At 52.3% G+C, this 13,529-nt stretch overlaps 1 protein-coding gene across 2 annotated transcripts in view; it reads left to right on the plus strand.

The window, feature by feature from the left end:
- CCDC30 (coiled-coil domain containing 30) overlaps positions 1-13,529 on the plus strand; it is a 46,229-nt gene that overhangs the window by 17,439 nt on the left and 15,261 nt on the right. For both annotated transcript variants that reach the window (XM_065038167.1, XM_065038168.1), the window contains exons 6-13: positions 1,121-1,274; positions 3,792-3,863; positions 4,615-4,730; positions 5,198-5,305; positions 5,712-5,803; positions 6,940-7,132; positions 11,784-11,882; positions 12,850-12,990. In XM_065038167.1, coding sequence (XP_064894239.1) covers positions 1,121-1,274; positions 3,792-3,863; positions 4,615-4,730; positions 5,198-5,305; positions 5,712-5,803; positions 6,940-7,132; positions 11,784-11,882; positions 12,850-12,990 — 975 coding nt within the window. The remainder of the gene's footprint in view (positions 1-1,120; positions 1,275-3,791; positions 3,864-4,614; positions 4,731-5,197; positions 5,306-5,711; positions 5,804-6,939; positions 7,133-11,783; positions 11,883-12,849; positions 12,991-13,529) is intronic.

A 13,529-nucleotide genomic window follows, 5' to 3' on the forward strand; every position in this document is an offset into this window, starting at 1 on the left:
GCACACTGTCAGGCTTTTTATTGTTTTGAGCTGACAGGATGCGAGTGAGCTCTGAACTTCAGGCTGTGCAACCACATCAGCCTGGTGCTGCATGTGAGAGCGGGGTGAGCATCCCAGCACCTTTGGGTCCGTGCTGGCCTGTCAGCACCCACCTGCCTTCAGTGATCTGTCAGAGAGAGAAATGACTCCTTTTATATCAGCTGAAATGACCTTTCCGCAGAATCGCAGGGAGTGGGAGCAGGGTCCGGACTGATACCGTAAAATCGGTGGAGTAACAGACTCTTAAAACCACATTTTAAGGTTTTAAAAGTTGCATTTCTTATTCAGCGCCCGGGGTGTCCCCCCATAGCTCCACCACCGACCTGCTGGTCGTACATGGCTTATATTGACAGAAAAATTACATATTCGTTATGATTCTTGACAACATATTCCACGCCTATTGTAACACGAGTTGTCTTCTAAGCAACGCTAAGCAACATTCGCATGTTTCTCAGTTACTTCTCAGTTACCATTTGCGTGTTTCTCGGTTACCTGTTTTAAAACAATATGTTGTAAATCTATGTCAGTTGTAAGAATAGGGCATGATTAATAAGTGCAAAGATTCTGTGGTTACAAGGTCTGCTTATACAAAGATCCTATGATTACAGGGTTGGTTGATCTTTAAAGGTTGCTACCTTAATATTCTCCTAAACTATAGGTTCTATAATTCCTTACAATACAGTCTAATAGTCAGAAGTACAGGTGTTGGATGAGGAGCTTGCTCATCTCTCCCAGCAGCCGTGGGGCCACGAATGCGCAGAATCGACTTGTCCTTGGAGCAAACGCGGGATGTGGGGCCCTCGGCCTGCGAAACACTCAGATATTATGTTTGAATATGTGCCTTAAGTAACGGCATTGTCTCAGGGAGGGGGAACCAGAGCCTTGTGTAGGGAAATGGCTCCAGCATGCTGTTCAGCGCCAGCTTTATGGCATATGGGAGGGTTATCCACCACTTGTCTGTCTTCTGCCTCTGCAGCGGCTTCCCTGAGCTCACCCGCCTTTGGTTGGTGTTGTCACCTTGTTCCGGTGGGTCAGGGCTGGTCACCTCACCGGGAGGGTTGTCTCGTGTCTTGTGCTTCAGTCCTACAGGGAAGAGCTGGCGAGGGAACGAGCATCACGTGCAAGATGCAAACGAGATCTGGATGAGGCCACACAGAGGCTGCTGGTGGCCCAGGAGGAGATCCAGAGGTTGTTGGATGAGCTGGATGTGCAAAGAGAGGAGCAGAGCAAGAGAGGTGAGCTCTGCCATTGGGCCCCTCTGAATTACTGGCCTGCACTGAGCCCAGCCCTGGTTAGGCTAAGCCTTGGACAACTCGCCCAGGGGAGCTGGACGCAGTTTGTCCTGTGTCCTGTCTGCTTGCAATGGGGAAAAATCAGTGTCAGGTGTTCACCTGGTACCCAGGAGGTCTGAATGCAGTCGGTAACAGGCACTAATCAACTAATTCTGAGTCCTGACTGATGTCGCATTGCAGGGGGTTGGACTGGGTGACCTTTGAGGGCCCCTTCCAGCCCAACTATTCTATGATTTTATGATTCTGTGACTTTCATTTCTGGGCTCCCCAGTTTCAGAAGGACAAGGAATTACTGGAGAGAGTCCAGCAAGAGCTACAGAGATGCTGAGGGCTCTGGAGCATCTTTGTGATGAGGAGACACAGAGAGCTGGGGCTGTTGAGCTGGAGAAGAGAAGCTGAGAGGGATCTGATCAGTGGATCAATAGCTCAGGGTGGGTGTCAGAGGATGGACCAGACTCTGTTCAGTGGTGCCCAGCTTGGGCTGCTGCCTCGTTAGGAGCCGTTAGCAAGTAACCAGAGCTTATCAGCCCTCTTGAAGTGACAGGTTAGATTCTTATCACCGCTAATCTTTGTTTAACCTCCTTGTTGAAGTCACTGTTGTAAGTATGACATTTTTAAAAAATACCAACTGTAAAATTACACAAGTTTTCTGGAGGGAAATCAAACTACTTGACGAAGGTGCTCTCGGGGTGGTCCCTGAAGCCGGGCCCTTCACCGCCACCTCCTACAGGAGATTTCCCCAGCAAAACCCTGGTTCCTGGGCATGTTTTCTCTGGATTAGAATCATAGAAACGTTTTGGTTGGAAATAACCTTTAAGATCATGGAGTCCAACCACAACCCACCCCTGTCCCTGCCCCGTGTCCTGAGAACCTCATGTCCGTCTGTCCAGCCCTCCAGGGATGGTGACTCCAGCACTGCCCTGGGCAGCCTGTTCCAATGCCCCACAGCCCGTTGGGGAAGAAATTGTTCCTAAATCCAACCTCAACCTCCCCTGGTGCAACTTGAGGCCGTTTCCTCTGCTCCTGGCGCTTGTTCCTGGGGAGCAGAGCCCGACCCCCCTGGCTCCAAGCTCCTTTCAGGCAGTTCAGAGATCAGAAGGTCTCCCCTCAGCTCCTGTTCTCCAGCTGAACCCCCAGGTCCCTCAGCCGCTCCATCACACTTGTGCTCCAGCCCCTCACCAGCTCCGTTCCCTTCTCTCCACTCGCTCCAGCACCTCAAGGCCTTTCTTGGTGTGAGGTGATCCCGCCACCCCTCTGGCCGCCATTTTGAGCCCTGAGGTGATTGGTGCCGCCATTTTGAGCCCTGGGCTGATGGGCCCCAAACTGCCCCAGGGTTCGCGGTTTGGCCTCACTGTGCCCAGCACAGCCCTCCGATCCCATTCAGAAACTCCCCGAGCTCCAGCTGCTGTTCTCTCAGAACTCTTAGTGCTGGGCAGTGGCTCAAAAGCCTCTTTTTTGGGGTACGTTACATCACACAGTGTATCAGTTCTAGGAGTTAACACGCTTGGGTGAAATTGTTCCCACATCCAACCTCAACCTCCCCTGGCACAACTTGAGGCCGTTTCCTCTGCTCCTGGCGCTTGTTCCTGGGGAGCAGAGCCCGACCCCCCTGGCTCCAAGCTCCTTTCAGGCAGTTCAGAGATCAGAAGGTCTCCCCTCCTTGATTACTGACACTGTCCCCAAATCCATGATGTAGAATTTCAGTGGAGAAGAGCAAAGTGTGACGGGATGACGCATTCCTGCCCCGTGTGCCTCTGCAGAAACCGACTCGCTTCACAGGACCAGGTTTCTGTGTTAACCCTCACAGCTCAGCCCGGCCACTCAGGCCTAGCTAAACCCTCTCGCCAGCCTCCAAACCTGCTGCTTGCAGCCTGTTAACCCGAGGCAGGGAAACCAGTGCTCTGCAGGCGGCTGCTTTGTGTGTCGATCGATACACGCGCGGCCCCGGGGATGCAGAATCCCATCCGTGCCGCTTCTGCACATCACGGACGGGCTGCACCGTGCGACTCCTCTCCGTGGATTCCCTGCCCGGGCAAATCTGTCTTTTAGAACCTTCTTAAATATGAATGGAAGGCTTTCCAACCTGTGAGTAAGGGTTTAATGCTCATTATGTGTGTGTGGTTTATTATGCTGTGGGTATTAGTGTGCAAAATTAGCGGCTCCCCCAATGATGTGTGTCTGCGTGTCTGCTCCTCCCAACGAGCTTCAAGCCAACTGCTCTAGAAATAAATGAAGTAAAGCCCTAAAATGAAATCTCCGATCTTTAACAAAACTCCACTTAAGCAGTGGATTTGGTTCAGCGCTAACTTGCATTGAAGAGAAGGGAGATTGCTCGTGGCTGGTTTGTATCCCGCTGTGGGGTTTTCAGTGATTGGAGATTTTGAATTGTGTGCATTAAAATGTTGTTGAGTTGCGCACGAATGGGCGGCCACAGCAAAACTCTCTCTATTATTCTTGCAGGATTTACCTCGTGTCCGGCCCCGCGAGCGCCTGAGAGCGGGGACCAGGCACTGAGCGAACGCATAGAGCACCGTAAGTGATGCTGTTCACAAGCAGGGGAGATCCAGGATTTGATCGAGGGGTTTTGTGGTGCTAAACAAAACCCCGCTTTAGTAGGAGGTGTTCGTTGCCTTTTATTTTAAATCACAAGACTGAAAATCCAATATCAAAACCCATGTTTGAAACAGGGGTTGTGGGGCTTGTTTTTTGTTGTGGTGGGTTATTTTAATTCCAGATTGGGACCAAGAAAGAAGGTATGTTTTTATTTTGGCCTGAATAAAAGTCACATTTAAGCTGAAATTTCCTGTGCCCAGTGCTAAGCTGAGAAGGGAAAAATCTTTGCTCACCGTTTCCATAGGGAAAACTGTTATCTCCCTAATTTTTATTAGGATCCTGGGGTGTAGTTGGACCTGTATCTGTGAGTTTGATCCTAATATAAACATGTTTTCCTATTTCTTGCTCCTGGAGTACCGGATAGCCCGCATTAAGCCATGCAATGGTTGCATTTATTGATTCCGGCTTGAAGGGTTGTTTACCACAGCCGTAATTTTTACTCTGCTGGCCATTTCATAAATATGAATGCTTGCACAACACTGGCATGTTCATTGTGATTGTGTTTCTGCTTATAGAAAATTATTTTCACGGTGAAAATAGGAAGTACGGCTGTTTGGGTTGTTCGACGCTTACCCCAGTTGTTTGTGGACCCCGTAGCTATGTTTGCCCTGGTTGGTGGAGGTCACGGTTGGGCCCGGGGTTGGTGACTGGTTTGTTCTGCTCTGTGCAGACAGGGCTGAGCTGCGGGAGGCCATGGAGCACAACAGCAAACTGGACAAGGAGATCCTGGCGCTGCGAGCTCGGGTCCAAACGCTGGACTTGGAGAGAAAAGCCTTCCTGGATCTGGTGAGTGCGTCTGCGGCTGGATGTGGTAGTTGGACGTGGCACCGAGGAGAACGGGAGCTGAGGGGAGACCTTCTGAGCTCTGAACTGCCTGAAAGGAGCTTGGAGCCAGGGGGGTCGGGCTCTGCTCCCCAGGAACAAGCGCCAGGAGCAGAGGAAACGGCCTCAAGTTGCGCCAGGGGAGGTTGAGGTTGGATGTGGGAACAATTTCTTCCCCAAAGGGCTGTGGGGCATTGGAACAGGCTGCCCAGGGCAGTGCTGGAGTCACCATCCCTGGAGGGCTGGACAGACGGACATGAGGTTCTCAGGACATGGGGCAGCACCAGGGGTGGGGAAGGGTTAGACTTGATCATCTTAAAGGTCATTTCCAACCAAAATGATTCTGTCATTCTACGTTTGAGGGGAATCTTAATTCTCTAAGGCAGCAAAATGAAGGTTCAAAGTTAAAAGCGGATGTTTTCCCTTTGCAGGTTGAACAGCTGAAAGAGGAGATCTGTGAGTATCAGAAGGGCGAGAAGCCAGCGCTGCCATTGCCTGCGCCAGCCGAGGCTGAAGAAGCCGCCGTGTGCTCACTGCAGGTATTCACAAGGCTTTTTGTTTGCAAATTGAGCAAACAGGCCCCACTGTGTATTTCACCCCCCCAGCACAAATGAAGACGCACGGCTTGTAGTGCAGAAACACTTGTGTTCTTGTATGTACACTGGAGTGCATCCTCTGCGAGTGGGATGTGTTAGCTATGCTGGGCATGACAAATACGCTGTGTGTAGAGCACGTCTGTTGGCGTAAGCTAATACCCACTAGCACCTTTGTTTTATTACGGGTCTTGCGGGATTTTGCTCCTGTGGCCGGTGGATTATTTACTGCAGACGTCGCTCACGTTTTCTAGCTCTCCTGTTCATTTATGAGCGACTCGGGTGGCTTTGGAATCACATCGTGCAAAGCTTTCACTCTTCATTATGAACTCGCTTTTCATTTCCTCTTCAGCCACAGGGCGCGAAGGATGAGGGGAGGGTTGAAGGAGACCACGTTTCAGATCAAGAAGACCGATACCAGAGCAGCGAAACACTCCATAAAAGGTGAGAAACAGAGAAATCCTTCGCCTGTTGTGTTTCCCCGGCGGATGTCTGGTGCTCTGCTTGCTGGTATTCCGTCTTGCAGAGTGCATGGATTGGGTTCTTTAGAATATTCTTGGGTACCAGCTTTGTTCCTCTGCTCCTCAGCCAGAAAGTCTGAAGGTGATGGAGTCCTGAGTGGGTCTGTAGCCTTTGGTATCAAGAATTCAAGCTGTTTTCTGGAACTTTCGCCAGTTTGTCACTTTTCTACAAGAACAGGCTTGAAGTTTTGTGGTTCTCTGCAGACAAAAGTCACAGAATCACAGAATCCTAGAGTGTCAGGGGTTGAAGGGCCCTGGAAAGCTCATGCAGTGCAATCCCCCCATGGAGCAGGAACACCCAGATGAGGTTACACAGGAAGGTGTCCAGGCGGGTTGGAATGTCTGCACAGAAGGAGACTCCACAACCCCCTGGGCAGCCTGGGCCAGGCTCTGCCACACTCACCAGGAACAAGTTTCTTCTCAAATTTAAGTGGAACCTTTTGTGTTCCAGTTTGCACCCATTGCCCCTTGTCCTGTCACTGGTTGTCACCAGAAGAGCCTGGCTCCATCCTCCTGACACTCCCCCTTTATGTTGTTTTCAGAACAGATTTGTTGCTAGGAATATTTCTCTGGATTTGGTCACTGTACCAAAACACTTCACTTTCAGATTTATAAATGTGTAAACTGGGATTTTTACGGGAAGGCCAAGCTTCCTTCTCCCAGGCCCTGCTTGGGAAGCTGCTGAGCCTCTGTGGCAGGCCCAAGGAGGAAAGGTCTGTCCCCTCATACTGACCCTTTTTCTCTTCAAATGCCCAAACCTGTTCCCCTGCCTCACGCAGAGGAATTTCCCACCATCCCTGCCCTTAACATCCTCATGCCCTGGCCAGTTCTCTCCTCGGACCCTCATCATTCCTTGTGCAGAGCCCGTCACTAATAATTCCCATGAATCGTCACGTAAATACGAGCAGGCACAGGTCGTCTGGCTGCGAGACTCAAAATCAGCAGGACAGAAATATTCCGTAGTGAAAAACACGTTGGCTCTTCCTCAGCGGAGGTGAGAGGTCTGGATGTGTGTCTGTGCTTCACACGGCCCCGGTAACGCTGCGTTTTGGTGCGTAGGTGCCGAGAGGTGATTGAAAACATCGAGGGCAGGAACTCCCAGCTCCTTCACAAGCTGCAGAAGCTGGAGCCGGAGCACGAGGGTTTGGTTGGGCGCAGCGAAGAGCTGGAGTCGGCTCTGGGAGAGATGCAGATCCAAACCAAGCAGGAGAAGGAACAGCTGGAGAGTGAGGTGGAGGGACTTCACTGGAAAGTAAGTAAGGAATGGAGGAAATACGGTTTGGTTTTGTTTAATTCTAGCTGCTTTTCCCTCTGCATAATGATTAGTAGGAGAAAATGATCTTTGACCTAAACCTGCACGCTGCTTTGATGAGAAATACTACTAGGAAAATCTGCCAGTTGCAGAATAGGGGGGAAAAGAAGGAAAAAATTCCATCAGTGAGTAAATGACGCTTGCTCGGAGGTGCAGATCCACCCAGTGTCACGGCAGCGTTGTCGTTTCCAGCTCCTGTCCCCTCTCCGTGGTGCTTGGGACAGCAGAGCTGATCGGTGAACTTACTCCGGCACCCGCAGGAGTGAGACCAGGCAGCGTTTCCACACCCGTGGGCTCTGCACCCTCGGCTTCTTGGCTGAGCTGAAGCAAAGCCTTTTTTGGTTCTATTTCAAGTTGCATCTTTTTTCTCTGGAGCTTTTGTAGCTTAGGAGCTCTTTGTTTCCCCTGGGAGGCTGTCCAGGTGGCATCAGTGCTCCTGACGGGCTTCAGCGTTGGTCTCCTGCAGGAACTGCCTTTCCGTGTTGTGTCAGGTGAACGGTTGGACTCGATGATCTCGAAGGCCTTTTCCAAGCAAAACGTTTCTGTGATTCTGTGTGCTGGGGGAGGTTTTGATTGGACATTAGGAACAATTTCTTCCCCAAAGGGCTGTGGGGCATTGGAACAGGCTGCCCAGGGCAGTGCTGGAGTCACCGTCCCTGGAGGGCTGGACAGACGGACATGAGGTTCTCAGGACATGGGGCAGTGCCAGGGGTGGGTTGTGGTTGGACTCGATGATCCTGAGGGTCTCTTCCAACTGAAATTATTCTATTATTCGAGCCGGCCTGGCCACATCTGTTCCTCCCTTGGGCTGCCTTGCCCTCTCCCCTGTCATGGTTACGAGATGCTCTCTGTGGCGATCACAGTCCTGGATTGCCGGGCAGCAGGAGAGTTGGGCGGGGAATAACCTAATGAAATTTGACAAGGGAAAGTGTAGAGTCCTGCATCTGGGCAGGAACAACCCCAGGTTCCAGTATAGGTTGGGAAATTACATATTAGAGAGCAGCGTAGGGGAAAGGGACCTGGGGGTGCTGGGGACAGCAGGGTGACCATGAGCCAGCACTGGGCCCTTGTGGCCAGGAAGCCAATGGTACCTGGGGTGGATTAGAAGGGGGTGGTCAGTAGGTCAGAGAGGTTCTCCTGCCCCTCTGCTCTGCCCTGGGGAGACCACACCTGGAATATTGTGTCCAGTTGTGGCCCCTCAGTTCCAGCAGGACAGGGAACTGCTGGAGAGAGTCCAGCGCAGGGCAACAAAGATGCTGAAGGGAGTGGAGCATCTCCCTGATGAAGAAAGGCTGAGGGAGCTGGGGCTCTTTAGTTTGGAGAAGAGGAGACTGAGGGGGGACCTCATTAATGTTTATAAATGTATAAAGGGTGAGTGCCATGAGGATGGAGCCAGGCTCTTCTCGGTGGCAAACAATGATAGGACAAGGGGTAATGGGATCAAGCTGGAACACAAGAGGTTCCACTTAAAGATGAGAAGAAACTTGTTCCTGGTGAGGGTGGCAGAGCCTGGCCCAGGCTGCCCAGGGGGTTGTGGAGTCTCCTTCTGTGCAGACATTCCAACCCGCCTGGACACCTTCCTGTGTAACCTCATCTGGGTGTTCCTGCTCCATGGGGGGATTGCACTGGATGAGCTTTGAGATCCCTTCCAATCCCAAACATACTGTGATACTGTGACCGGGCCCTTGGGTTTCTGTGGTGAGAAGCGATGGCACGTGGTGGTTTCCGTCAGCGGTGAGCGGTGCTCGGACCCGTCCGTGCGCTCACTGTTGTGTTCAGACACGGTGGAGGAGATAACACGAGTGTGAAGGCGTCTCCCACGTGGACGCTGAAGTAGCCGGGAACAAAAGATGAATTACTTGTCAGTAGCCTCCAGCTGTGAGGGAAAAGTTTCTAAATACAGCGAAACAGCCTGGAGACGCGTTCAAATATCTAAATGAAGAACGCCAGCAGACATCGTGTTCCTGAGGGTGTAGCTGAGGAGCCAGGGGCGGGCTCTGCGATGGGAATGGCAGAGGGTCCGTCCAGCACTACTGTGCTTTTGTTTAGGTCGGGGTTTGTTCAACACACACTAAAACGTTCCCCACTTTCTCATCAAAGCAGAATAAACACAACCCTCCACAAATCAAACAGGACGCGTTTCCAGCTTGGAGAAATCCCTTCTTCTGTCGGCGCGGTGTTAAACCAATCCCTGGGAACGAGGAGGGGGGCAGCGAGTAGCCGGGGAGACGCGGGGCGCTTGGGCTGGCATGAGCTTGGCAGCCGCTGCCGCTGCAAAAGAGGCAGGAAAGAGGCAGACGGGAGAGACAGGAGGAGGAGGTGGGTTAACCCTTGGTTGTACCAGCACCGGCTCAGAGCGGGGGGTGCAGAGCTGCACCCCGCATCTCCGGGGGGGTTTGGGTGCCGTGGAGGTGACGCGGGAAGGCGGGTGCGCTGGAGCCCGGAGGAAGCGGCGCTGCTGGGCGTTTGCCAGGCTGCCCCGTGGGAGGGGGACTTGGAATTCTGTTCTGCTTTGGCACACGGACAAAAACCCCGGCTGATGAGGCCACTGACTCAGAACCGGGACGCCAGGAGACAATGTGAGTATTGTTCTGCCGTTGGCACGGGACATACGGGCGCAATTTAAATGCTTAGAAGTTAGTGGCTTGGAGGGAAAATAAGCAAAGTGATGGAAGCGCATAGCTGGGTCTCAACTTAATGACCAAAGGTTGGCTGGGGGTGAGAAGAGGAGGTTTGTTGTGCTTCTGAGATCCCTTCCACAGCTCTAATGTCCTGTCGGACCCCAAATTTCCATCATGCAAGAGGAGTTTATTGCCCTCTGGCTCTTCTGTAAGAGGCCTGGGTGTTTCACACCACTGATTTGTGTTTGACACTGGGGCTTGGTAACACAATCTGTCTTAAAACAGCATCACAGCAGCTTTCCTCGGTGTTAGAGGCTGTTCCCTGCTGGGAACCTCAGGAGCTGTGTTGTGCCTGATGCCTGTCAGAGAAACTAAAGCTCCTGATCTTTGACGTGCGGCTTTGTAACCACTTTAAATGGCCTGGGCTTGGCAGACTTGGCACAGCTTGGGCTGCCCTTTGGAAAGGAATGGGAAGTGATCGTTGATGAAGTGCGAAGGAGGGTGGGAAAGGTGTCAGACACCTTCTGTGCTTCACCAGGCGCTCGTCTGTACGAGCAGAGCGATGGATGCGGCTCGTGTGATACTGTGTGTGCTGCGTGTGGATGAAGCTGGATTCCATCTGCACAGCAGCCCAGGCTGGTTGTGCTGCAGGAGCTCTGCAGATCCCCAGCCCAGCCCTGCCAGCGCAGGGTCACAGAGCAGATCACACAGGTGGGTCCAGGGGGTGTGAATGTCTCAGAGCAGGAGACTCCACACCCGCTCTGGGCAGCCTGGGCCAGGCTCTGGCACCTCCCAGCAAACAAGTTTCTGCTCATGTCCAGATGGAGCCTCCTGTGTTTCAGTCTGTGCCCGCTGCCCCTCACCCTGGCGTTGGGCACCACTGAACAGAGTCTGGTCCATCCTCTGACACCCACCCTGAGATATTGATCCACTGATCAGATCCCTCTCAGCTTCTCTTCTCCAGCTCAACAGCCCCAGCTCTCTCAGTGTCTCCTCATCACAAAGATGCTCCAGAGCCCTCAGCATCTCTGTAGCTCTCGCTGGACTCTCTCCAGTAATTCCTTGTCCTTCTGAAACTGGGGAGCCCAGACCTGGCCCCAGTTGTGCAGATGGGGCCTCCCCAGGGCAGAGCAGAGGGGGAGGAACAACCTCCCTGACCTGCTGCCCACACTGTTCCTCACACACCCCAGGTCCCATTGGCCTTGTTTGCTGCTTCATCTCCTTCCAGTGTCCCAGCTCGGGCACTGGGGAGGCCAACTCGGTGCTTTAGAAATAAGAAAAGCAGCACAGACTTTATTCCGAGCATCAGGAGCTGACAGGCCAGGCTGCAGAACGCTGTGCTGGCAGCGGAGCAGAGCGGGGCTGCCAGTGCCAAGACTCGGGTTTTGCAAAAGGAACCGTGGCGGGGAGGACAAGCCGGGCTGCAACAGGCTCTTTTCAGCCCTTTAAAACCGCGGGACTAATAATCGTTCCCACGGGCTGCCTGACAAGGGGATGGTGCAAGAGCAGAGCGAGTGCTTGTCCAGACAAGCTCTTTTGTGCCAGGAGGAGTTAACAGGTTGGCGTTTCGCTGGCTCACGCTGAGGGTCCCTCATTGCAGGGGGCAGTGACAACCTCCTTTGGGCGGTGGAGAGACCAGGACGAGTGCTGGTGGGACTGGGTCCAGCGTCTGCCCACAGCCTGCACAGGCCTTCAATTTTAAACACGCAACCTGGTCATTTCTCTTCTCTTTTTGTTTTTCTCTCCTTTTTTCATTTCTCTGACGTGGCCTTGGGTGACACGTTCCCCTTCTGAGGCAGCGGGGTGAAAGATGTGAGCTGGCGGCCGGCCACGTCCCCTCCAGCTCCTCGCTTCCAAACGTGGGGCTTATGCTCTAATAGCTGCACAAGCAGCAATTTAGTTGTAATTCTGCATTTAGCACTGGTCGTGAGTACTGTTTTGATTTTAACGTGTGGTTTGTCTTTGCTAAGATCACAAGTCTGGAAACAGAGTTGCTGGAAGTGCCCAAGAACAAAAGTGAGATGAGTGGGGAAGAGCAGGCAGCGGCTGGAGCACAAGAGATGCAGGAGGTAAGAGGTTTTCCTTGGGAAATAAATAGTGTTTTCCTTTGGAGCTAAATTGTTTCGCTTAGAAACATATTAAATGAACATCTCCTGGGGATGCTCTTTGTCACCATCTTCTGAGAGTTTGCAGCCATCAGCTCACGCAGCACAGGTGGGTGCTTTGGGGGAAAGCAGCGAACGTGCCAATGTTACCTCCCTGCTAACTCATCTCTCTTATGAGATCATTTTGCCTTCAGCGCTGCGGAGCTTATTGAGGGTGAAGGGTTTACAGAGTTACAGAACTAATTCTGGTTGGAAAAGATGATCAAGTCCAACCATAACGCACCCCTGGTGCTGCCCCATGTCCTGAGAACCTCATGTCCGTCTGTCCAGCCCTCCAGGGATGGTGACTCCAGCACTGCCCTGGGCAGCCTGTTCCAATGCCCCACAGCCCTTTGGGGGAGAAATTGTTCCCACATCCAACCTCAACCTCCCCTGGCGCAACTTGAGGCCGTTTCCTCTGCTCCTGGCGCTTGTTCCTGGGGAGCAGAGCCCGACCCCCCTGGCTCCAAGCTCCTTTCAGGCAGTTCAGAGATCAGAAGGTCTCCCCTCAGCTCCTGTTCTCCAGCTGAACCCCCAGGTCCCTCAGCCGCTCCATCACACTTGTGCTCCAGGCTGCTGTTGGTTTGGGGCTGAATTTGCTGTTGATTTGTCACCTGCCAGCCAGACAGTTGGATCTGCCAGATGTATGAGCCAGACGGAGCTTATGACACGTGGGAGAGGAGCTTCCCAAGGTGTCTTGGGACAGGTAGCAGCTCCAGCCTTTCAGAAATGTCCAACCAACCCTGGGTGTGATGTGCAGAAATCCTGCTGGCAATCCTGAGAACCTTTTTTCCTATCCTTGTGTTCTAGAAGACACACTTTCTGCAATTCATTTATCTTTTGGTAGAATAAATGATGCTGTAGAAGTGACTCTTACTTTTGCTCGTTCCAGATGCTGGAAAGTTGTCAAGAAACGATAGAAAAGTTGGGAAGTCAGCTGGGGGAACGGAGAGAACGGAGAAAGCAACTTGCATCTGAGCTTGAACTGTTACGAGAAGATCTGAAGGCCGAGAAGAAGGTGTTGGGCAGCCAGGTACGTGCAGCTGCTGCCGTGGGGCTCCCCGGAGGAGGCAATGCCCTTCGATTCCATCCAATGTCCCCAGCTGACCGCTGAGTGCGTTGCTTGGCTTCACTTGACACATTTCCCTAGTCCAAACGTTCTTCGGGAGATGGTTTTAAATCCATCTGCGTTCACGGAACCGTCTTTAACCTCGGTATTTATTATCTAATTACAAACCAGTAATTCAAAATTTGTAGCCAAAGGCTCCTTCTCTAGAGGGCAGAGTGGATTTGGGTCTCCATTCAGAGTTATTTGTCACCGTGAGGCCCGTGGCCGTGACCCTCATCTCTCTGTCACGCTGTGACGTGGTGCTTGTAGATCTGAGCCAAGACCTCCCTGCAGAGCAATGTCACCGTTCCCCATTAGCAGCTTTTTTGAGGTCAATCGACTGGTTAATTCTGAATCTGTTTAACATGGGTCCCTTTTAATATTAACAGTCTCTTTCTTAACCAGAATCTGGCATGATGAGAAGTCAGAACACCTCAGAGTGACACCTCAGAGTCTTCATGACT

The sequence above is a fragment of the Columba livia genome, chromosome 21 (genome assembly GCF_036013475.1).
Source record: "Columba livia isolate bColLiv1 breed racing homer chromosome 21, bColLiv1.pat.W.v2, whole genome shotgun sequence".
Classification (NCBI taxonomy): Eukaryota; Metazoa; Chordata; class Aves; order Columbiformes; family Columbidae; genus Columba; species Columba livia.